Raw genomic sequence first — 25779 nt, 5'->3', positions numbered from 1 at the left:
ACATGCATCAGCATGTTGATACAGTAATGCTAATGACAGCTCAGGGTTTGAGCTGTCATTAGTTACCGTGCCGTCAGCCAATCAGCGGTGGCTTAACATTAGTGGCTGCTCATTGGCTGGGACCCACGTGGCGGAGCCGCTCATTGGCTAAGCTCACGTGGGTCACAGTCAATGAGTGGCCGCTAATGTTAAGCTGCCACTGATTGACTCACGTCCCGCCACTAATAACAGCTCATTCTCCATGAACTATCATTAGCGTACTGTATCTACATGCTGATGCGTGTTGATACAGTGTATTCGGGGCCCTATGAGGACTACTGCGGAGAACATCGTGGGACATAAGGTGAGTATTGGATCTTATTTTAAGGTACAACCATTGGATACTTTATGTTGAGAAGGGGACGTGAACATCTGGAAGAAGGTGAATATGTGTATGTATGTATGTATGCAATAAAACTTTATATTCACGTTGTGTGTGTCTTTACACATTTCATTACAGGTGAACTACAGGTCCCAGTGGCCCCTTAATGCCCCGCATGCTGGTACTTGTGGTTCTCCAAGTACCAGCATGCGGGTGAGGCTTGCTGCGACCTGCAGTTCTACTGTAAAGACAATGTTGTTTTTTCTAATTTTCACACTAAACCTACACTATCAAACCGCCACCCACCGCCCAGGGGTGGCGGGGATAGCCCCAGGCTATCAGCCTAGGCCAGGGGTGCTCTGGAGAGAGGGACCACTTTATTGGAGGGGTCCCCAACTCCCCAGGGATCCCTGGCCTGGGCTGACTAGCTGTCAGGACTGATGCTGCGGCTGGGGGGCACGGTGAATGGGCTCCCCTGGCTGTGGCAAAATCCCCCTGCTAGAAAGGGTCCAGAGCTAGTTTTAATTATAGGGGTACCCCAACGCAAATTTTTGACCCCTATAATTAAAACCAGGACTGGCCCTGCAGCCAGGTGCTTTTTCCTAAATTACGGTAGAACCCTACTCACTTTGTTCCCCGTAATTTTTGGTACCAGGACTGGCTGGCAAGTCCAGGGCTAGTTATGCTTTTGGGGGGGAACCTTATGTAATTTTTTTTTAAACTTTTAACAATTATTTTACAGGCTCAATACACAACCAGCCTTCACATGTTTCACTGATATGTGCAGGCTTCGAGTAAGTAATTTCATCTAAACTCTCATCTAAACTCTCATCTAAACTCGCATCTAAACTTGCAATTTGGGAGGAAAAAACTCACTTTGTTTCACCATCGGAAAACTCACTTTCAGCTAAACTCACTTCATAGTAGGGGTGAGCGGGTTCGGATTTCTGAAATCCGAACCCCCCCGAGCTCCCCCGATCCGAGTCCGATCCGAATCAGGCTCGACTTTTCCCGCCTGACTCGGATCTGAAATCGAGGCAAAACGTCATCATCCCGCCTTCCGAGTCTCGCGGGTTTTGGATCCTATATAAGGTACCCGCGTCGGCGCCATTTTCTCACTCGGCTGTGGACAGTGAAGAGGGAGGGTGGGAGTTAGGGCTGTGTAGTGTAGTGTAGTGTAGTGCTGCTGTTGTCCACTACTTCAAAGTCCATAGGGGCTGGCTGTGTTGTGCTGTGCTGCTGTTGTTAATAGGGGCTGTGTCCACTACTTCAAAGTCCATAGGGGCTGGCTGGACTGTGTTGTGCAGTCAGTTCTCCATAGGGGCTGTGTCCACTCCAAAGTCCTGTGCAGTGTCCCAGTCCTAAAGGGGTGCTGTAGTGTTGTCCAGGGGGTGCTCTGTCCATCAGGGGTGCTCCCCCCAAGTGCTAAAAAAATAATATATTTTCTGTGTTTGTGAATTGTGTGCGCAGTAGCCGCACGTGCATCAACAAAGTAGTGCCAAGCGTGCGCCTGTGTCATAAGTAAAGGGCCGGCTGGCTTGAAGGTTAAAGGGTGCTGTAACCCCCAAAGTACACTCCAGTCCAAACCAAAAAAAAAATTATTTTCTGTGTTTGTGAATTGTGTGCGCAGTAGCCGCATGTGCATCAACAAAGTAGTGCCAAGCGTGCGCCTGTGTCATAAGTAAAGGGCCGGCTGGCTTGATCGTTAAAGGGTGCTGAAACCCCCAAAAGTACACTCCAGTCCAAACCAAAAAAAAATTATTTTCTGTGTTTGTGAATTGTGTGCGCAGTAGCTGCACGTGCATCAACAAACTAGTGCCAAGCGTGCGCCTGTGTCATAAGTAAAGGGGCGGCTGGCTTGACCGTTAAAGGGTGCTGTAACCCCGAAAGTACACTCCAGTCCAAACCAAAAAAAAAAATATTTTCTGTGTTTGTGAATTGTGTGCGCAGTAGCCGCACGTGCATCAACAAAGTAGTGCCAAGCGTGCGCCTGTGTCATAAGTAAAGGGCCGGCTGGCTTGACCGTTAAAGGGTGCTGTAACCCCCGAAAGTACACTCCAGTCCAAACCAAATAAAAAATTATTTTCTGTGTTTGTGAATTGTGTGCGCAGTAGCCGCACGTGCATCAACAAAGTAGTGCCAAGCGTGCGCCTGTGTCATAAGTAAAGGGCCGGCTGGCTTGACCGTTAAAGGGTGCTGTAACCCCCGAAAGTACACTCCAGTCCAAAACAAAACAAAAAATATTTTCTGTGTTTGTGAATTGTGTGCGCAGTAGCTGCACGTGCATCAACAAAGTAGTGCCAAGCGTGCGCCTGTGTCATAAGTAAAGGGCCGGCTGGCTTGACCGTTAAAGGGTTCTGTAACCCCCAAAGTACACTCCAAACCAAAAAAATATATATTTTCTGTGTTTGTGACTTGTGTGCACTGTGGCTGCACGTGCATCAACAAAGGAGCAGCGCCAAGCGTGCGCCTGTGTCCCATAAGTAAAGAGCCGGCTGGCTCATTTCTTAAAGGGTGGTGTAACCCACAAAGTGCACTATTCTCCAGCAAAAATAAAAAAATATTTTCTGTGTTTGTGTGCGCTTTAGCCGCACGTATATATCAATATAACATAAATGGAGGACCAAACTTTCTCCGATAAAAATAAAATAGGGAAAGATCAAGAACCACTTCCTCCTAGTGCTGTTGCTGCTGCTGGGAGTTGTTCATCATCCCAGAGAGGAAGTAGGAACATCACTACTTTTACTAAACAATTGACCCTCCAACAGACCCTAGCGATGAGGATGAAGTACGACAGCAGTCATCCTGAAGCAAAACGTATAACTAAGGCCTTGACTGCTATGTTGGTGTTAGACGTGCGTCCGGTATCCGCCATTAGTGCAGTGGGATTTAGACAATTGATGGAGGTAGTGTGTCCTCGGTTCCAAATCCCATCTAGATTCCACCTGCATCCTCAAAGCAGCAGCGACAAGCGTGCGTCTGTCTGTTAAAGGGTGGTGACACCCTCAAAGTGTGCTACACAAACAATAAAAATATTCTTCTTCTTTTTTCTGTCTTTGTGAATTGTGTGGGCTGTAGCCGCACCTGCATCCTTAAAGCAGCAGCGACAAGCGTGCGTCTGTCTGTTAAAGGATGGTGACACCCTCAAAGTGTGCTACACAAACAATTAAAATATTGTTCTTTTTTTTTTGGTCTTTGTGAAATGTGTGGGCTGTAGCCGCACCTGCATCCTTAAAGCAGCAGCGACAAGCGTGCGTCTGTCTGTTAAAGGGTGGTGTAACTCTCAAAGTGCTCCAAAAAAAAAAACACTATTTTTTTAATGTGTTTGTGACTTGTGTGCGATGTAGCCGCACTTGCATCCTCAAAGCAGCAGCGACAAGCGTGCATCTGTCTGTTAAAGGGTGGTGACACCCTCAAAGTGTGCTACACAAACAATAAAAATATTCTTCTTTTTTCTGTCTTTGTGAATTGTGTGGGCTGTAGCCGCACCTGCATCCTTAAAGCAGCCGCGACAAGCGTGCGTCTGTCTGTTAAAGGGTGGTGACACCCTCAAAGTGTGCTACACAAACAATTAAAATATTGTTCTTTTTTTTCGGTCTTTGTGAAATGTGTGGGCTGTAGCCACACCTGCATCCTTAAAGCAGCAGCGACAAGCGTGCGTCTGTCTGTTAAAGGGTGGTGACACCCTCAAAGTGTACTACACAAACAATAAAAATATTCTTTTTTTTTTCTGTCTTTGTGAATTTGTGTGGGCTGTAGCCGCACTTGCATCCTCAAAGCAGCAGCGACAAGCGTGCGTCTGTCTGTTAAAGGATTACATCGGTGACAGCATCCAAGTAGGCATGTCAGACAGTCCGTACCTGTACTGGCAGGAAAAAGAAGCAATTTGGAGGTCCCTGTACAAACTGGCTCTATTTTACCTGAGTTGCCCCCCCTCCAGTGTGTACTCCGAAAGAGTGTTTAGTGCAGCCGGGAACCTTGTCAGCGAAAGGCGTAGGAGGTTGCTTCCACAAAATGTGGAGAAGATGATGTTCATAAAATGAATTATCAACTCTTCCAGGGAGACCAGCCTCCAGAACGTACAGAGGGACCTGTGGTTCCAGCAGGGACGAATTAATACTCTGTGAGGATGAGGATGTACACACTGAAGAGGGTGAGGAATCGGTGGATGAGGAGGATGAGGGTGACATCTTGCCTCCGTAGAGCCAGTTTGTGCAGGGACAGATTAATTGCCAGCTTGTTTTGTGGGGGCCCAAACGAACCAATAATTTCAGCCACAGTTGTGTGGCAGACCCTGGCGCTGAAATGATTGGTTTGTTAAAGTGTGCATGTCCTGTTTATACAACATAAGGGTGGGTGGGAGGGCCCAAGGACAATTCCATCTTGCACCTCTTTTTTTTCTTTGCATTATGTACAGTTTGGGGCCTAGTTTTTCAAACTGCCATCCTGTCTGCCACTGCAGTTTCACGCCTAGATGGGTCACGTGTTTGTGCCGCCCACTCGTGTCGCTTAGCATAGTCATCCAGCTACCTTGGTGCAACCTTTTGGACATAAAAACACTATTGTGAGGTGTGAGGTGTTCAGAATAGACTGGAAATGAGTGGAAATTAAGGTTATTGAGGTTAATAATAGCATAGGAGCAGAAAAACCTACAAATTCTGTGATTTTAGCTGTTTTTATGCTTTTTTTCAAAAAAATACAGATCCAAAACACAAAACTCAGAACCCAAAACACGGAAGGGTGGTTTTGGCAAAACCAATCCAGATCCAAAACACGAAGAAAGATCCAGATCCAAAACCAAACACAAAACACGAAAAGTGGCCGGTGCACACCCCTACTTCATAGTAAATTTGCGAGTTTTAAAAGGGAAACTCTCTGGAGTTTTGGTGAAGCAAAGTGAGTTTAAACACAACCAAACACAACCAAACTCGATTCTTAGTAAATTTACCCCTAAGAATCCAGACGGGGCTCTATATATTAACATTATTTTTACCAAAATAAAGTGAAAAAGGGTGTTTTCACACCCTTTTCACATTATTTTAGTATCACCTATAGTCATTACAGGGCAATTGGAGTAGAATTCATAAAATTCTACTCCAACCCCTAAGTATCACTTATTTTTAGTAAGCAGATCACATTTCCCATAATTGTAATGGGAAATGTGATCCCAACAAAGTTACTAAAAATAAATTGTAAAAAAATATCGGGGAAAGCCCTTTGATAATAACGCCACCTGGAGGTGGCGTTATCCAAGTTCTCCCCCGGTTACTGGCCTTCTACTCTGCTCTAACGGGCAGAGCAGAGCTGGGAGTTGGTCCCAGTAATCTGCTGTGTGGGTCTAAACAGACCGCAAGCTGATAACTGTAAAAAAAAAAAAATAGTCAAAATTTTTTTTTACTTACCTGACTCCAGGAACCGGTGATCGGGCCTCCAGTGATGTCTCCCTTCCGGTCAGCTGGTCTCCCATAGTGCACTGCGGCCCAGTCATCAGGTGATTGGGTCCCAGTGCAGTATGGGAGATCACCTGATCGGAGGCATGGAGGACATCAACGGAGGCCCGGATCATGCAGGTAAGTGTAATTAAGGGATAGGGAGGGTTGCGGGGGGTCCACGATCACAGGGGGTGGGGCTTAGCACCGGGGGCATAGCTTAGCGCCGGGGGGTAGCAGTGGCAGATGGTCGGCGCATGCGCAGGCACTTTGTCATGCTATTTTTTGCGAAAATACCGTAACTAGTGTGCGGAGGGGATTCGCAGGGACAGAGCTTTATCGCAAGCTCTGTCCCTGCAAGGGATTTGTAGCAAATCCCTGTGATAATGCCTGAATTCGCAATGCGAATTCAGTCGATAATATCACACTACAATCTGCATTCAATATGCGGATTGTAGTAAATAGAACCCTAATACATTTAAATCTGTGACTCAAACAATTAAACATGTCTTTTATAAATCAGGATCATCTAAGTGAGTGCATTTATTCTCAGCTGGTACTTAAATTGTTAATTGTAAAAAAGGCCATGATGCTGTTTTTGTAATTTACTGTAAAAGAACTTTATCAGAGACTTTAAGGGCTGTTTATTATTTGTTTGTATTTTTCATTTATTTATTTAACATTTACCTATATAGTGCCAGCATATTCAGTTGCACTTTACATTTGGGAAACAGTAATAAAACAAGAAGACTGGGTAATAACAGACAGACAAAGAGTTAAGCGGGTCCTGCTTGCAAGCTTACAATGTATAGGGAAAGGGTGATAGGGTTTTTTAAGGTTTGCAAATACATCAAAGGGATTTCACCAGCAATAATAATCCTTTACACTACGGTGGAGTTTACAGGGGAAGTTTATTCAACAAGTACTTGTGTCATGGGCCATGATTCATGGCAATACGTATCTGTTCTGTTGTCGCCATTCCTGAGGCTTTCAGAGCAACCTGGGTAAGCCAGCTCACGCTAAGACTCATAAAGCCAAGTATCACCAGGGCAACTGAGTATTGTCAATATTTTTATTTTGTTTGTTAAATTGTAGTTAGAACTGATTTGAAATAAACCTCATTGCATTGATTCTATTAAATATGCCACATAGGGGCTGATTATGAGCTGGTGGCCCACTCTAGCGCCCTCTTTTCATCACTCTTGGGGGTGTGCCCAGCACTTACAGACATGCTGGGCTGCCACCAATGTCTCACCTCTGTGTGAATAGATGCCCGTGTGTATGCACACGGCATCTAATCACAGGCGGTGAGCACTGCACCGCAATTTTTATCACCCACGGGACACTGCAGCCTGCGGGTGGGGACGGCAACTGGCATGTTTTAGCAGGGCGCTGACAGGTTGCCACCAAAAGGGCAGGGCACATTTTGCCCTTTTGAAATCGAGCAGAGGCGCGGCGCCCTGCTAAAACCGCCCAGTGGGAATCCTATTGATTTAATTGAAAGTGTATCTGCACTGGGGTCTGTTTTTATTTTGCTAGAGTTTTAGCCTTTGGAAAATAAATGTACCAACAGTCACAACAACAAGAAAAGTATATATGTTTATATATGCTCAGCGTTATAACTTTCTGTATATTGCTGCCTGGTTTTCCGCTCCTATTTGGTTGTGGGCTTAGATTATAGCTGCATTCCTACACAAGTTGCTCATTTTGCAAATGAATCAGTGGGTATAAAGGGGACGGATCTGAGACATACTGTATACTGGAATTTGATATTGTTCTGAGCTGAAATAGCCTTGGGGCTTCTGGGTTCAAATCAGGACATCCTGACTGCGATTGGAAACACAGTCTTCTGTAGTTATACTGCATACATTCACTATATACACGTTTGGCTGGATCTGCTTTTGCACTATAAATATGACTACTTCTGGAATTCGGCTTAATTATATTCTTTACTCTTTACATTATTAATTGAGCTCAGAAGCATTAATTGGATTCACAATTATATTTAATTTAGACTTTGTGTGCAAAGGAAATATTTAATTCAGGGTGCTTGTTTTTACTGACACCAGCTTCTTTCTATAAATGAGGGAAAATGTACTTTTCAAAACTGTTGTGTATTTGGCAGCTTCTGCTGCTGGATTTAAAGGGGCAATAATAATACATTTAAAAGCAGGTACTTTGTATTTAATATGATTTCCCCTTTAATTCAGCAGTCAAAGAGACGGTAGCTTTGAAAAGCGCTGCATAGTAAATTTACCCCATGATTTAATAACATACACATTTGGCAAGCAAAAAAAGATGCCATTTAAGTATTAAGGGCCTGATTCAGAGATGGACTCAATTGTCATTGCGACTGTGATTTCGTTTGCATAGCCATCTGGATTTGTATTGAGACGCCCACAGCATACATGCCTACCCTCCCGGTTTTCGCGGGAGGCTCCCGATTTTTCGGGTAACCCCCCGCACCCCCGGAAGGGTAGGCATTTCTCCCGCATTCTGCCCACTTCCTAGTGAAGTGGGCAGAATTAGGAGAATACCCGAGGCAATCGCGGGTCTCCGTGAAGGGGGCGGGGCTTAAGCTGTGATTCTGCATGAATCACAGCATTTGGCCCCGCCCCCTATGTAAATTGTGCCCAAGCGCGGCAATTTTACCGCAAGGGGGCGGGGCTTAATGACGCGAATCGTCAAGCCCCGCCCCGTCAGCCCCCTGCTGCTTCTCTTACCCGGGCTTCTCCCGGGAAGAGAATATTAAAGGTAGGCAACCCTGGCCCACAGCGACTTTGCAAATCCAAACGGTTACATACAAAGAGGTGGCATCGGTTGCATATCAGTCTATAATCAGCCATATGAGCAACCCTATTGTTGTGCAGAATGCTGCAGGAGCAGAGACGCCAGAGGCAATTTTACTGCATACAGGATCGCAGTCACAAAACACCCCGAATGTGGTTGTGACCAGTGGCGTAACTAGGGCAGGGCGGGCGGGGTTTGTGCCCTGGGCGCCGTTGGACCGGCGGCGCGGGGGGGGCGCCGCCGGCCACGGTACCGGCCCGCCCGCCCTAGTTAGCCAGTGTAGCGCCGACCGCAATGAGTGCGGTCAACGCTACACATTTACACAGGACCGGCGCTAGGCTTCCAGCGCCGGTCCTGTGCTGCACGCCTGAGCCCGTTCCCTCCCCCAGGAGGCGGGCTCAGGCTGTGCATAACACACGCATCGCCGCCAGCGCTGGCGGTGATGCGTGTGTTAAACAGCAGCCAATGAGAGTCAGATTGACTCTCATTGACTGCTGCAGCACCCACTGCCCGAGCCGGACTTCCGTCCGGCTCCTGCAGTGGGTAATGGGACTGACGTCATGACGTCAGTCCCATAATGCTGAGCACGCCCACCCGGGCGGGAGCAGCGTCGCGATCAGGACCAGGAGCAGGAGCAGAAGCAGAGATTCAGGTAAGTATATTTTTATAGATATATATATATATATTTTTTTTTTGGTAACCTATCTGCACAACGGGGGAGGGGGGTGGCTACTACCGGGGGGACCTCTACTGGGGGAGGGGTGACTACTACTGGGGGGACCTCTACTGGGGGAGGGGTGGCTACTACTGGGGGGACCTCTACTGGGGGAGGGGTGGCTACTACTGGGGGGACCTCTACTGGGGGAGGGGTGGCTACTACTGGGGGCACCATTGGGAGCACCTACTCTACTGGGGACTACTACTTGGGGGGGAACTACCACTGGGGGCATTATGAAAGGGGCCTACTAGAGGCACTGCACTCGGGGGACCACTACTGGGGGCAATAATAGGAAGGGCCACTACAGGGGGCACTGGATAGGGGGGATCACTACAGGGTGCCTGCATAAGGGGACCACTACTGGGAAAACTGCATGGGGGGGACTACTGCTGGGGGCACTATATAAAGGGCACTGCATAGGGGGGGGGACTACTACTGGGGGCACCATATAAAGGGCACTGCATAAGGGGATACTGCTACTGGGCGCACTGCATTGTGGGGACTGCTACTGGGGGCACTGCATAAGGGGAACACTATGTGGGGCACTGCATTTTGGGGGCCACTACTGGGGGTACTGTATAAGGGGCACTACTATGGGCCTGCATAAGAGGGACCACAACTGCATACTGGGGGTACTGTATATGGGGTACTACTGGGGTTAAGATGCATATGGATAGGAATGTTCAACGTGAAAATTTTAAGTGACCACGCCCATTTTTTGCTTCGGCGCGCGCACATATCGCTGTGTTGGGGGGGGCTCCGTTTTCAAATTTGCCCTGGGCTCCAAATACCCTAGTTACGCCACTGGTTGTGACATGGCAGTGTTTAAGTCACAGTTGCCGCCCACAAATCGTCTGTCTGTGAATGACTTTGTCCAGGTGGCCAATGATGCGAGTTCCTCTGAATCATGTCATCGTAGCCACACTCCTGCTTTACAGTGCCAGTAATCTCGGCATGGTATAGCGGGGCCACACTGATGAGTTCATGCTGTCACACCCCCTGCACCATTCACCAATGCCACACCACATCTCCTCGCATGCTTCCCCTGGAGGGGGCAGCCAGAAAGTTGGCAAGTATGCTTTGTGCACCACAGAACCTGCACCCTTATAGATATGCTACTGAGCTAGAGAATACTATCCACATTTATGGATTCTCACATTTGGGGAAATGAATCAAACCTTTGAGAGAGATACTGTAAAGTGGAGATGTTGCCCACAGCAACCAATCAGCTTCTGTCATTTTACATACTGTGCTCGATATACAGTAGCTAGAAGCTGATTGGATGTTTGATACATCTCACCTTTTGTACTGTACATGTTTAATACCACTTTTACACCTAAATTCCGGGTCTGACCCAGAGTAGGAACAGGGTTCCAATCCGGATCAGACCCGGAATTTAACCGGCGCCGACCAGGATATTCCCGAGTCGGCGCCGTTCACACTGGAGCCGGGTCTGCATGGACTCGGCTTTTCCGGCATTGAAGTGGACGCTTGCATCTCCAAGCATCGCTGAAGCCGGACCAATTGGCTGCCATGTGGCAAGCTTCAGGTCACCGTGACCAGGAGCGCGACGTTCACACTGCAGGGTTTCACGGGTTACTCCCATGTTAAACCCTGCAAGTTACCTGGGATGGATTGCCGGGTCACTCGACCCGGCGATCCAACCCTCTCCCCTTTTAAACCAAGGAGCTACCCGGGTTAACCCTGCAATAACCCAGGTTTTAGCTCTGGGGTAAACTTGTATAACTTAGAATTTGATAGTCACAACAGATTTGTCAAAATAACCTGTGCAATTCCAAAATAATGATGTTTAAAAGTTATTTGTGTACAGTTTAACATGTATAGCACAGAAAATCATTCCCTAATCATTAACTACTTCATCACCATCATAACAATCCCCATTATTAATTAGCCTCAACATCATCAATTAATTCCATTCTTGTTCTTTAATCCCCTGATTACCTCTTCGAGGATGAGATTTATCATACCTTGGAGAGAGATAAAGTGGAGAGAGATAAAGTACCAACCAATCAGCTTCTAGCTGCCATTTTAGAGGCTTTGGGCTTGATTCAGAGATGGTTGGTAATGCAGCTGCGCTCGCAACTGTTCTTGCAATAGCATTTGCGGGGATATGCAAATGCTACTCTCAGCCTTCCCATAGTTCTGGACGGTGTGAGGTAGAGTACAAGCTGCGAGACATCCACTTTCAGGCTGCGTGGTCTGTGCATTTGCAATGTAAACACTCCAACATTGGCTCAACATCTGTCGCACCATAAACATTTGCGGTAGACTAAAATATTTTATACGGTGTCCAAGTTGTGTCTTTGTTATAATATTTTTTACACTTGGACTCCAGCTGCCACTAGGCCCTTGTTGCATGTGCATGCTGGCACTTGTGGTTCTCCGAATGCCATCATGCCCCAGCAGCATTGCTTGGGGCTAGTAGTTCAAAACCAAAGAATGGGGCTAGTAGTATAAAACAAACAATATTCTAATATTATCTAGAGATGAGCAGTTCGGTTTTTGTGAAAACCGAACACACCTGAACTTAGGTGATCTGAGTGTATCAGAGGCCCAGCTTGAGTCCTCAAGCCAAGTTTGGATCCCAGAATGACTATTCACTTAACTACAGATATGTGGACAAGTGGTATTGGTCAAAATAAAGATTACTTGACTGTAACAGCCCACTGGGTGCATGTATCACCTTCAGCAGCAGAAGTATCTAACACACAACACCAGCTCATGGAAAACATTATTAAAAAACAAGCTTCCAGAATCCCAATGAAATTTTTAAAGTGAAAACTGAATACAAACAGCAAATCAGGCTTAATGAAGATAATTAATCCGAGGCACACACTATACGCAACGAAACTTAGTGCATGTAAAAACATGAATGATTACATAGACAGAATGTTATCCATCTTTCAGCAGTTAATTTGAGTTGGCTTTGCTATTGACAAAAAATGGGTTGCTATGGCGATGCTACAAAACCTTATGCACGAGTATGAGTACTATGGAGCTAGCCACATAGACTGTACATGCAAAATTATTGCAGTTCCGAAAGTGCAGACCCACTGAAACAAATACTAAGAATACCTTTTTTTGTCTAAGAGTTTAAAGTGCAAAAAGTGTAAGATCAAATGTTTTAAGTGTCACAATTTGGGACATAACACCTCAGATTGCAGACTGTACGTATCAAGTGGCACCTCATCACTTAAGTGTGAAAGTGGGAATGGGTCAGCCTTGAATGCAGCCAATAGCCACCATAGAGTCTCCTGGTACATCAACTCAGGAGCCACAAGGCAAATTGGTTCAGGTCATTAAGCCTACGTAAGTCAACTAGAGTCTGAGGCATAGGAGGAAAGATCTTATATGCTGCTCATATTGGGACAATAATACTATGCTTAAGAGTGAGAGACAAGGCCGTTTTCACTCAGTCCTTACTGAGTGAAGCGCAACTGTGTTCCATTTACAGTCATATTGTTATCCTGCTAGTGCAGTACTGTTGTTGTTTGCTGCACTAGCTCTCAATGCTATTCTACTCCTGTATAATCAGCATCTCAAGCTGCACAGGTAATCCCAGTTTGTTCCAGTGTGCTGTATCTGTGCTACGCCTGTGCAAAGCATCCTCCTGTCTGCTCAGGTATATTGCCATACCTGCTTCCCTGGTTCTGTTTCAGACTATTGCATAGCTACCATCCATTTGGTCTGTATCCGGTTCTATCATCATTAGAGTGCTCCAAGACTACAGCGAAAACCCAGTCCAAGCCTGGTAAATCCTTCTGCCAAGATCTGACACTCAAGTGTCCTTGACTACAGAACCAAGTAAGAAGAGTGCTTTTTATTATCAAGTAACAACCCAGTTCAGACTGGTTAATCTATTTCTACACTCTTCTCTGTTACATTCATCATACCATCAACAACACCGACGTCCCTGGTGGTCTAGTGGGTACGATCCAGCCTCTCTCTGCCGAGACCCGGGTTCGATCCCTGGTTAGGGAAGCATCTAACTACATGTCAAGAGGTCTCCTCAGACCTGCCAGCTTTGCATATACACTTTCCACTTCTAACACAGGGGCTAATTCAGCAGTGCACGCAAGTGCACTGCTGAACGCAGATTCACGATTATCGGGAATCTGTGCATGTGCAGGACTCATTCTGTGAGTTTGCAGAATGGGTCCTGCTAACATGCACACTAGCCCTTGAGTGCCTCTGCCTGACTGACAGGCAAAGGCATTTAAGGGGTGGGTCGGCCGTCATTCCCGGAAATGAGGCATGTCCGCCCCTTTTTCCAAGAGTGGTCAGCCCAGACAGAGACTGCGTGGACGTATGCAGTCTGCTGGGCTCGCAAGAGGCCAGCCTAAGTAAGCTGAGGCCACTATCCACCATTGCAACGATCGACCACCGATGGTCGTGATGGTGATCCCAGCACTGCGAACTCCGTGTCATACACCTCCTGCTGCATGTGCATTATTGTAACAACCTGCACCCAGACTTCACCTATCACTTCCTAATAAATTTGATGGAAATCCCAAATTATGCCTTGGGTTCCTAAACCAATGTGACATCCAGTTTTTGCTGCAACCTACAGTACCCAGTTCCCATCTGAAGCCAAAGAAGTCTACATTGTTTCCTTGCCATCAGTTCCAGACTATTGGATCTGTACTTCAATGGAATGAAGAAGCCCTAGTGGCAACCTTTTGGCTTGGACTGTCTGGAAAAATTAAAGATGAATTGGCAACCCGTGATCATTCTTCCAAGTTGGTAGACTTAACCTCTTTACGTACTAAAGTGGATTTACGCCTCCGTGAGAGTTCTTGTGCTGAAGAAGAACCTATGCAAATTGGGAGATCCCGTCTTTCTCCAGAGGAACATCAGAAGCGACATCAATCAATGTTATGTCTGTATTGTTGTGAAGCTGGGCATATGATCTACTCCTGTATTAAATGACCAGGAAACTGTCACTCCTAGTCCTTCAGAGAGGGAAGAGATTAGGGGGTAAATTTACTAAAGTGAGAGTTTTTAGAAGTGAGTTTTAGAAGAGATGTTGCCCATAGCAACCAATCAGATTCTACTTAACATTTAACTAGCACCTTCTAGAAGATAATAGGTAGAATCTGATTGGTTGCTACGGGCAACATCTCTTCTAAAACTCACTTCTAAAAACTCTCATTTTAGTATACCCCTAGGAGTACTATATCCCTTTTCCAAAGAACCTGATTCTGTCTTGTCTGTGACTCTCATCATTTCCAATAAGCGTAAAAGTCCTATCTGCTCTCTTGGTTTCTGGTGCTGCTGAAAACTTTACGACACAGGACTATGTCACCAAACACCATGTTCCTACTGTGTATCTGGCCCATCCAGTCACATTGTCTGCTGTGGATGGCAGTTTGATTCCACATGATTCCATCACTTTGTATACTTCAGCAGTTAAACTCCAGGTAAGGGCCCTACACTATGAGGATATATCCTTTCTGGTCATCCCTAAAGCTACCCACTCTGTTGTGCTAGGACTTCCATGGCTATGACAACACAATCCCCAAATTGAGTGGTCCACCATGCACATTTATCTTGGGGTAAGAACTGTTCCAATACCTGTTTGAAAAAAGTGGTACCTGACCGGTCATCTGATTCAGCTATCCATAAGAAATACCATCTCTGTATCATTCATTCACCAATGTCTTCAGCAAACAGGGAGCTGATGTTCTGCCTCCTCACAGAGAGTGGGATTGCCCCATAGACCTGGTTTCTGGTAAATCTTCTCCCAGGGGTTGCACCTATCCATTGTCTGTTCAAGACACCAAAGCAATGACCAAATATATGCAAGAAAATCTGGAGAAAGGTTTAATTTGCCCTTATCCTCTCCTGTTGGAGCAGGGTTTTTCTTCGTTAAAAAAAAAGATGGTGAACTCCGTCCCTGCATTGATTACAGGGGTCTCAATAAAATCACATTCAAAAATCGTTACCCTTTGCCATTAATCACAGACCTCTTTGACAGGGTGAAAGGGTCGTCTATCTTCACAAATCTAGATTTGAGGGGTGCCTACAACCTGATTCGCATTTGCCAGGGAAATTAATGGAAAACAGCCTTTAATATGAGAGATGGGCACGATGAGCACCTCGTTATGCCCTTTGGGTTAAGTAACACTCCTGCAGTGTTCCAACACTTTGTGAACAAAGTTTTCTGTGACCTTCTGTACCACTCTGTCGTCATTTATTTAGATGACATCCTCATCTTTTCCAATGATCTTACTTGATTACTCACCTTGATCAAGTCAAGGAAATCCTTCGGAGGCTCTGTGTAAATTATTTGTATTGTAAGCTTGAGAAATGTATCTTTGAAGTTCTGACATTCCGTTTTCTAAAGTACGTTATTTCTGATGCGGGTCTCAAGATGGATCCTGAGAAAGTCTAAGCAGTCATCTCCTGGTCTGAACCAAAAATTCTAAAGGCCATTCAAAGGTTTCTGGGCTTTGCCAACTATTACCGGAAATTTATCAAAGGATTCTCTACATTGGCAGCATCCAACTCTGCTCTAACCCGAAAAGGTGCCAATCCAAATCAAAGGTCTCCAGAAGCAAATACATCAGTCTAATTGCTTAAACAATCTTTTTTTTCAGCTACTTTACTCACCCGCAGATGTTACTCAACCATTCATCTTTGAAGTGAATGCATCCTCAGAAGGTGTGGGGGCAATTACATCCCTGTGGTTTTTCCTCCAAGAAATTCCTGCCAGCTAAGAAGAACTAAGCCATTGGTGAATAATAACTTTTAGCCATTAAATTAGGCTGCGAGGAATGGCGCTATCTGCTGGAGGTAGCTCGTTTTCCCATTTCTGTTTTTACTGATCAAAAAAATCTCCTTTACCTCAAGACTGCCCAGTGTCTTACACCCAGACAAGCCTGGTGGGCAATGTTCTTTTCACAGTTTGACTTCAAAATTTCTTTCCGTCCTGGATCTTGTAATTGCGAGGCTGATGCCTTATCTCATTCCATGAATAGAGGACAAATCTGATGTGTCTAAACAGTGGGTCTGATTCAGACCCGGTCGCAAGCACTGAGCGCTCGCAAGTGGGTCAATGTTTGCCCACTGGGCATGCGCACGACGGAACCGGCTCTGTCGTGCGCATGCGCGAGAGCCGGCTAGCGACAGGTGCTCCATCGCTCCGGGTCGCGTACCAAAGGGGGCGAGCTGTCGATGGTGATTGACAGCTCGCCCCATTTTTTAGGCGGGCAGGGGGGGTGGCTGGCCAAACGGAGGCGTTCCCGAAGGAACGCCTGCCATTTGGAGGCAGCCACACTGACATCACCAGTGATGTCAGTGGGAGAGCTTTCAGCTCTATTAGAGCCAGAAGCTCTCTGGGGCTTGCAGCCACCTGACCCTACCACAAGGGTCTCGTCGCAAGCCCGATGGTCGCGATGGTCTTGACCATCGCAACCATCAACCTGGCCACTCGCAATAGCTGTGGGTGGTCACCCACACCTATGCGAGTGGCCAGGAGGCCGAACACAAAAATTGAAAAAAAACGCCCTGATTCAGAGCGAGCGCTCGTTCAGAGCGTCCGTCTCTGAATCAGGCCCAGTATCCACTGTTGAATCCCACAATATATGCTGCTACAGATGTGATCACTCCTCCAGGGAGGACATTTGTGGCTCCAGAACTTTGCAAGCAATTAATGTCATGGGCCCATGTTTCCAAATTCTCAGGTCATACAGGAGTCAAAAAGACTTTAGCATTCTTTAAAAGATCCTCTTGGTGGCCTTCTCTATGTTCAGATGCACAGGAATTTGTGCTTTCATGCCCTCAGTGTGCTTAGCATAAGATCTCTTGCCAGTCTCCAGTGGGTCCTTTACAACCATTGTCCATTCCACTACAACCCTGGACCCATATATCAATGGACTTCATCATTGATCTCCTAGCCTCCAAAGGTTTTACCACCATCTGGGTGATAGTCGATCAGTTTTCTAAGATGGCACACTTTGTACCCCTGACCAACCTGCCTTCTGCTCTACATCTCTCTTAGCTCTTAATTTCTGAAATATTCTGCCTGCGCGGTTTACCCACAGAGATTGTATCAGACAGAGGGTCACAGTTTGTCCCTCGTTTCTGTTGAGCGTTTTGTTCAGCTTTACAGATGCAACTGAAATTCTCCATGGCTTACCATTCGCAATCAAATGAACAGACTGAGAGAGCCAACCAGGACTTAGAGACTTTCCTCCGTATGTACAGTATATCTCATCTTCCCAAAATTACTGGATTGTTTTTTTTTGCCATGGGCCTAATTCGCTCATAATCATTCCTACCATACTTCTTCTGGTACCACTCTCTTTTTTACTGTGAATGGGCGACATCCCTGAGTTCCTGAGTTTCAATCTCTTCCAGTATTTGATGTACCAGCTCCCAAAGCATCTTCAGTATGTACTCGGTCCAATGGCATTTGTGCTATGGATGTAAACTTAGGAAAGTTGCAATGTGGCTGATTACCATTCACACAGCTTTGACATGCTTGTCTTTCAGGATTTTCCTCTGAAATCCCAGTCATCTGTACTCTGTCAAAATCTAGATGCCCAGATCCTGCACTGGGCTCTGGGAACCAGTCCTGGTTCTGGACTTACAGGGAAAAAATTGTGTAGGGTTCCACTGTAAGTTCCAGAACCAGCCCTGGACCCTTTCTAGTGGGGGGCTGATGCCACAGCCAGGGGAGCCCTATGACCGGTCCCCCCCCGTCACAGCATCAGTTCTGACTGCTAGTCAGCCCAGGCTAGGGACCCCTGGGGAGTTGGGGACCCCCCTGGAATGTACAGTGGAACCCTAAGCAATTTTTTCCTTGTAAGTCCAGCACCAGGACTGGTTCCCAGAGCCCAGTGCTGGTTGTATTACGTACAGTGGAACCCTACGCAATTTTTTCCCTGTACTTAAACAACCAGGGCTGGCTTTCAAAAGTCCGGGGCTGGTTGTGTTTTGGGGGGGTACCTCACATCATTTTTTTTTACATTTATCTATTTGCTTTTTACAGTCAGATACATGCAGGCATCTCACTGATGTCTTCATGTGTCTGTGTTAATTCGACCTGCTCATGCTCAAATCGAAAGCATAAAGCAGGTCTATTCATTTGGGGATTTGAAGTTCGATTTGAAGTTCGATTTTATGTTCGATTTCAAATCGAATGATAGTAAATAAGGGATTTGTGTGTTGGTCTATGTAAAAGTACCAATGTTTTCCTGATGTTCGATTTGAGGTCGATTTGACTAAAATCCGATTTGAAATTCGATTTTACATTCGATTTGGCCTTTAGTAAATACCCAAATGCAAAATCGAATACAAATCGAAAGCAAATTGAATACCAAATCACTCAAAATGCAGAATCCAAACTTAGTAAATTTAACCCTATGTATGGACTAACTGCCACCAGCACCAACACCTGCGATACACACACAGTACCATCAGTACCTTGACCAATACATGTGTACCTGGTTTTAACTTCTTATCTGGAGGGCTACTGCACTAAGCACATTCTGCTATGCATATCTGTGACAGCTTTCCTGTATTGCCACCATACTACTCTGCTAACATCCTCTGCATATGACATTCCATTAACACCTATGCATTTGTCATTCATTTGTGTGCCTTTCATTTGTGTTGTTTCTGCATACTGCTTTTTTTATTGTGCACTTTATATTCTTTAATTTCCTTTAATGTTTCACAGTCTGCATAAACAAAAAAAATATGTCTAAAACAAGCACAATTATCTTTTTGTGTTACAATGAACTGGGACAACATGAGTTAAAATATTATAATTAATATGTGTGCTATCACAGTTGGCATGCCTCCCCAAGATTAAATGCCTGGTTCACAGTTTTGTGCATGCACTCATGCAAACATTACTTAAGAAGCACTTTCAGGTTATTCCCTGCAGAAGTCACAAGTTTTTATCCTCTGGTACGTGCAAGATGAAATGAACTGAAATAGGTCAACCAGAAAGAGAAGTGTCCTGATATGCTTACATCGGTCTGTGTCTCAGTCTGTCCTGATATTTGCTACCCTGTCCTGATATAACCTGATTATATTTATTGTAATATATTTCATGTATCTCAGTCTATATTAATGTATTCTGACTTTTCTTGCTGTTGCGAATGTAGATGAACTTTTCAACTTTTCACTATTACAGATATTGGAAGTTGGGGGTTATAAACCTATTTCCCAATTCTCCTGTAAGGATGGGCAACTCAAAATATGTTGATGTTATTCATTGTTACAGACCAAAACATTGAAACCTGAAATTAGCAGTCATCCTGAATGCATACTAATAGCAAGAACAGATGAATCAGGAACAAGTAAAATACACTGAAGCAGGGGCTAGCGGTAACTTAAGCCTGAGTGGCAAAAACAAGCAGGTGTTCCAAGCTTTTTAACCAGTTTGCAGCAAGAGCCATGCTGGTATGTTTTTTTTCTAATTTGAATGTGGTTTTATTTAGCCAATTAAATTGTATGCATTTACTATGTCGATATTCTTAAGGTCGACACCAGAATGTCAAATGTTATGATGTCGACATGGGTAAAATGTCAAAATCGACACAATCTCAACATATGACATGTCAACGTAGTGAAAATGTCAACATTAGCGTTGGGTTTAGGGTTACCAGTAGGGTTAGGCTGAAAACTGCTTTCATCAATGTCATGTCGACATTATGTTGCCGACATGATAAATGTTGAAAAGCTATACAGAACACAATTCAGTATGTAAAAGGGCTGTCATTCAAATTCAAAACATGCCAACCCCATTTGACAAGTATTCAAAGTAGAGATGATTCTAGTAACTTTTATACAATACTGAGAGCATATATAGTGGCTTTGAGAGGGGTGAGCGGGTACTAATTAGCTGGGCCCGGGCTTGATGCAGGGGCCTGGGTCCTATGTACGGCTTCCCTCCCTTAGCTGGCAGCAGCAGCCTGAGTCTCCTTTGCTGAGCACACACTGCTGTATGTTGGGTTGTGGTGGGACCAAGGAGGCTGTTGCGGCAGATCAGCAGCAACAATCATCTCTGACTGTGTGGGGGTGGGCGGGGGGAGATCACATTGATCGCTCTCCCTTGGATTTGCCCATGGCGAGAGGCACACTGCACCCCCTTTTTACCCACTCCTACTTAAATTAAGCCACGTCCCCCCCCCAAAAAAAATTACCAGGGCCCGGCAAGGCTCTCTACAGCCCTGAGCATATAATAACCTCTATGAAATGCACAGAACATTCTGTTTACCACTATACTAGAGGCCATTCTAGTAACCAATATACATTACAGAGAGCATTCTAGTGACCCATGTACTGTACATAGAGTTTTATTATAAACTCATATGCAATACAGAAAGCATTCTAATGATTGATTTACAATCTTGAGAACATTCTAGTGGCCACTATGCAGTACACAGAGAAATGACAGTATCTACAGTATACAAAACTAGACAGCAAGCTAGTGACTAATTTACAACACAGAGAGGATTCTAATAACCGAAAGGAATGACTGCTCAATAAACTCATTAAAAAGCCTTCCCTTCACAGCATTAGAGTTTTGAACTTCTCTTTTTCTGACTCTATTCGTCTGACAAAAATTATTATGGAATCTCTTTACATAGGCCTCCAGGGAAATTTAGCTTTTGATCTCTGCACTTTCCTCTACTTTACACAGCAAGAAATTAAATTATGTTAACACAAGTGTGCTCTTATTTAATGGATGACTAGCTAACAGGTAAAATAGTTGTTCAATTTGCAAACCATCTGGTAACTGTTGGTGGATAGAATATCAATAGCTCACCTACTTCTGATGTCCTGTTTTACATGCCTCATTCCTGTCTTAAATACTTACCCTACCTCTTCTTTCCATTCTCGCATCTCTCAAGCTAAGCAGGGCCAGATTAACAGTGGGGCGGATGGAGCTCCAGGCATCCACATAACAATAAGCCCATCATCAGCATGATGATAACCAGCCGCCTACCTGGTCACACAGTCAGCCATAAATTATAAGTATTAAAAAAAAAATTCTAGTTTTTTCACAAATGTATGCATTTTTCCCACGATAATGTCAAAATTTATTGATTTTACAGATGGGAAAAATTATTCTTGACAGATTCAAGTTCATGTACAGTATATTAGGGACAGCCATCAACCATCTAGACCGATGACAAGCACTGATGCCACCCCATCAATGGCAGCACTTGATCTTAAGAAAACATCGGTAGTCCAGGCCCGATGATTGCGCTCTGCACATGCACAAAACTCAACCATCGATGGCTGCACCATCAATAGTTTTCTAATGATGGTTCAAAACCATCAGCCATCGATGGTACAGCTGTCGAAGGCCATCACTACAGTATAGCATATAAATTGGTATTTTTAAGTTAAGTTTTAAATAAATGTTCTTGAACTGATTCAATCATAAAAAAACCCAGACAATTTCTGAACATTTTTGCTGTAAGGTTAGATAATGCTTTCTGCCTCATAAATAAACTAGGATTATCCTTCTCATCAAATGACAGGTCACTTGATTCAGAGATTGACAAAATGTTGATGTTGCACGCAGAGAAGCATTTTATTGCCACTGTGTATGCTTCAAAGTCACAATGCGGATGTGCGTCTATGGGCTAGAGACGGTGGTCACAGTGAGGATTTCTTTGCAAAGCGAATGACAAGTAGTCAGTGTTTGGAGGAGGTAACGGGTGGTTAGAAAAAGGCAGGAGTGCCAGGACCATTTCTGAGCATGTTCTAGTGAGGCTCTGAGAATTATTTTACAGCTGCAGAGGCCCTGGCATCTTAGGAAAGTCACTCTGTCTGAGGGGTCTATTTATCAAGCAGTGAAAAGTGTGGAGAAGTGAACCAGTGGAGAAGTTACCCATAGCAACCAATCAGCTTTGAAGTACAGTATATTAGGGACAGCCATCAACCATCTAGACCGATGACAAGCACTGATGCCACCCCATCAATGGCAGCACTTGATCTTAAGAAAACATCGGTAGTCCAGGCCCGATGATTGCGCTCTGCACATGCACAAAACTCAACCATCGATGGCTGCACCATCAATAGTTTTCTAATGATGGTTCAAAACCATCAGCCATCGATGGTACAGCTGTCGAAGGCTATCACTACAGTATAGCATATAAATTGGTATTTTTAAGTTAAGTTTAAATAAATGTTCTTGAACTGATTCAATCATAAAAAAACCCAGACAATTTCTGAACATTTTTGCTGTAAGGTTAGATAATGCTTTCTGCCTCATAAATAAACTAGGATTATCCTTCTCATCAAATGACAGGTCACTTGATTCAGAGATTGACAAAATGTTGATGTTGCACGCAGAGAAGCATTTTATTGCCACTGTGTATGCTTCAAAGTCACAATGCGGGTGTGCGTCTATGGGCTAGAGACGGTGGTCACAGTGAGGATTTCTTTGCAAAGCGAATGACAAGTAGTCAGTGTTTGGAGGAGGTAACGGGTGGTTAGAAAAAGGCAGGAGTGCCAGGACCATTTCTGGGCATGTTCTAGTGAGGCTCTGAGAATTATTTTACAGCTGCAGAGGCCCTGGCATCTTAGGAAAGTCACTCTGTCTGAGGGGTCTATTTATCAAGCAGTGAAAAGTGTGGAGAAGTGAACCAGTGGAGAAGTTACCCATAGCAACCAATCAGCTTTGAAGTAACATTTATAAAGTACAGTCTATAAAATAATTGGTAGAAGCTGATTGGTTGCTATGAGCAACTTCTCCCCTGGTCCACTTCTCCACACTTTTCACTGCTTGATAAATAGACCCCTAAGACAGAGGCTTACTCAGAAGTTCAATGTGTGATGAATGTTTCCGCTTGGTGCGCAAGCGTCGGATGCCAGGTGTCGGTGGTGAGCATCTCAGTGCACAAGATGGCGGATGAGTCTATAGCATATTTTTGTAAGCCCACTTGATGTGGAATCGCAGTTGTGAGGTGTTTTGCGTCCATCTCTGAATAAGTCCCATAGTCTGTGAGGATTGCTAGTGCTATAGCTTGCACTTGGTGTAACGGTAATAACACTGTCAGATATGTTGAATACATCTTTGCACGCATCAATTTCATTTTCCGAGATGGTGAAGAGGATGTAACACCTTTGAAAGTGATAAAAAGATCATCTTCTTATGGTGCATACACACGATCAGATTTTTCCTTCAGATATGAACGATAACGATTTAAAAATCGTTTAGTCGTTCATATCTGAAGGAAAATCGTTCATATCTGACATGCCTGAATGATGGACGATCAACGATGCGCGTTCCCGATGGTCAGATAACGATTTCTGACATCTGATGTGTTTGCAGTCAGACTTGGACGATTCCATTCATTTTAATGCAGTCAAAAATCGTTCAATTGTTCAAATCGTTCAAATCGTTCAAAACTTTGGTAAAATCGTTCAAATCGTTCAAATCGTTCAATCGTTCATCTGACAAATCTGACAAGTCTGACAAATCTGACCGTGTGTATGCTCCATTAGAAATCATTTGGCAGGGATTTATTGAGTGCTACACTTTTTATATGGTGCACCACTAAATTGTGATGCATCCTCTTCACTTGTCACAGTGACAAATTATTCGCAGTGCTTCGTATAATCTAAATTAAAAATCAATAAAAACAAATGAGCAACATGCCTCTCTCTTCCTCAATCAGTCCAAGTGCTAGACATCTTAGTTTGGTTTCTATTATAGCTGGTAGACTTCAAGTGCATTCATAGAAGGGTTGGATGCAAGGTTTTTATAATTGCACCATCTCAATACTGGCAAAAGTCTGGTAGTCTAACCACTTGCTTGGTATGACAAACACAGATTGAATATAATTTATTGAATGCTGTTAATAGCAGACCAAACAGTTCAGTATTTTAAAGAGTACTTTTTCCAGTATATTATTTAGACCAGTATTAAGCATATACTGTACAGCCCCATGCCCACCATGTACAGCCCAATGCCCACCAAGTACAGTTCCATGTCAACATACATTAGACCATTAAATCCACCATATACAATCCTATGTCCACTATGTATAGCCCCATGCCCCCCACATACAATATTCAAAATTCATTTGAATGCTAGTATAGAAAACAAAGGCCCTGATTCAGACCCACTCGCAATTGGGCGTACGTACGTTCGGCGTACGTAAAAAAATATTTAAATTCAAGCACTCGCTCGTATTTTCGTACGCAGCTAAAAATCCGCCCCAAACTCAGCCGACCCCTCCTCTAACTAACGAGCGTGCCAAATAGCGAGCGTACATCCACGAAATGGCTTGAAGGGAACGCACGCACAAGTACAAACCGGAAGTGGGACTGTCAGATTCCGATTACCTGCTCGTTTTTTCTGCCTACCTCCCTCAATCGTATCATGCCAATCAATGTATCAATTAGCTTAATTGGTTTTTTTTTTTCAACACAATGCAATAAACTTTAATCTTGTCCGTGTTTGTGTTTGCTCGCAGAATACGTACAGCTGAAACCTTCGCTTTTATTGTTCAAAAGACATGTTAGCCCCAATTATACAATTGTTCTATTTGTTTGTATCCCCACAAATTTTCTGTGGTTCATTTATTTATTTAAATTTGCTTACGCATGTCACTGCATCAAGCCTATCATAACTCTCAAGAGATTTGTGGCCCTGTCGAACACATGACTCATACACTAACCAATAGAATTTGTCCTGTTAATTTCCCAAATACATTAGCCAATCAAATTTTTTTGGGGTGCTTTATTAAAAATATTTTGCACAAAAAACACCATTGCCATCATGAGATCCGCCGCATTCACCAGGCGCGAACTGCTGGTGCTGACGGAGGTGATGGACAGGCGGATCACCAGTCAGCCTCCACCCATCTCAAATAGGCGAAAGCGTTCCGCATATGCGGAGGTACGTCGCCGCCTGCGCTCCTTCGGCTCACGCCGACATATTGGCCAGCTGGAGCGCAGGTGGTCGGACCTGCACCGGCGTACGCCCCGCTTGCTGGCATGCTTTCGCATGCAGATTGCGGAAAGTAAGTTTTCTGGACTGTGGTTTTCAAGTTTATCTTGTTGGCCCTAACTGCGTGTGCATGTTTCCATTTCTGTCCTATTGAGTCATTGTAGTCATATCTGCATGTGCATGTTTTTATGTCTGTCCTATTGAGTCATTGTAGTCATATCTGCATGTGCATGTTTTCATGTCTGTCCTATTGAGTCACTGTAGTCATATCTGCATGTGCATGTTTTCATGTCTGTCCTATTGAGTCATTGTAGTCATATCTGCATGTGCATGTTTTCATGTCTGTCCTATTGAGTCATTGTAGTCATATCTGCATGTGCATGTTTTCATGTCTGTCCTATTGAGTCATTGTAGTCATATCTGCATGTGCATGTTTTCATGTCTGTCCTATTGAGTCATTGTAGTCATATCTGCATGTGCATGTTTTCATGTCTGTCCTATTGAGTCATTGTAGTCATATCTGCATGTGCAT

General features: G+C 44.6%; 1 protein-coding gene across 1 annotated transcript in view; it reads left to right on the top strand.

Moving 5' to 3' along the window:
- LOC148505677 (uncharacterized) overlaps positions 1 to 25779 on the top strand; it is an 89860-nt gene that overhangs the window by 3572 nt on the left and 60509 nt on the right. Inside the window, 1 exon segment of the mRNA XM_088447897.1 lies at positions 1104 to 1155. Within this exon segment, the coding sequence (XP_088304023.1) occupies positions 1104 to 1155 (52 nt within the window).

Source organism: Taudactylus pleione, unplaced genomic scaffold (assembly GCF_031769625.1).
Source record: "Taudactylus pleione unplaced genomic scaffold, aTauple2 ptg000444l, whole genome shotgun sequence".
Classification (NCBI taxonomy): Eukaryota; Metazoa; Chordata; class Amphibia; order Anura; family Myobatrachidae; genus Taudactylus; species Taudactylus pleione.
This window is presented reverse-complemented; position numbering and strand designations above follow the sequence as displayed.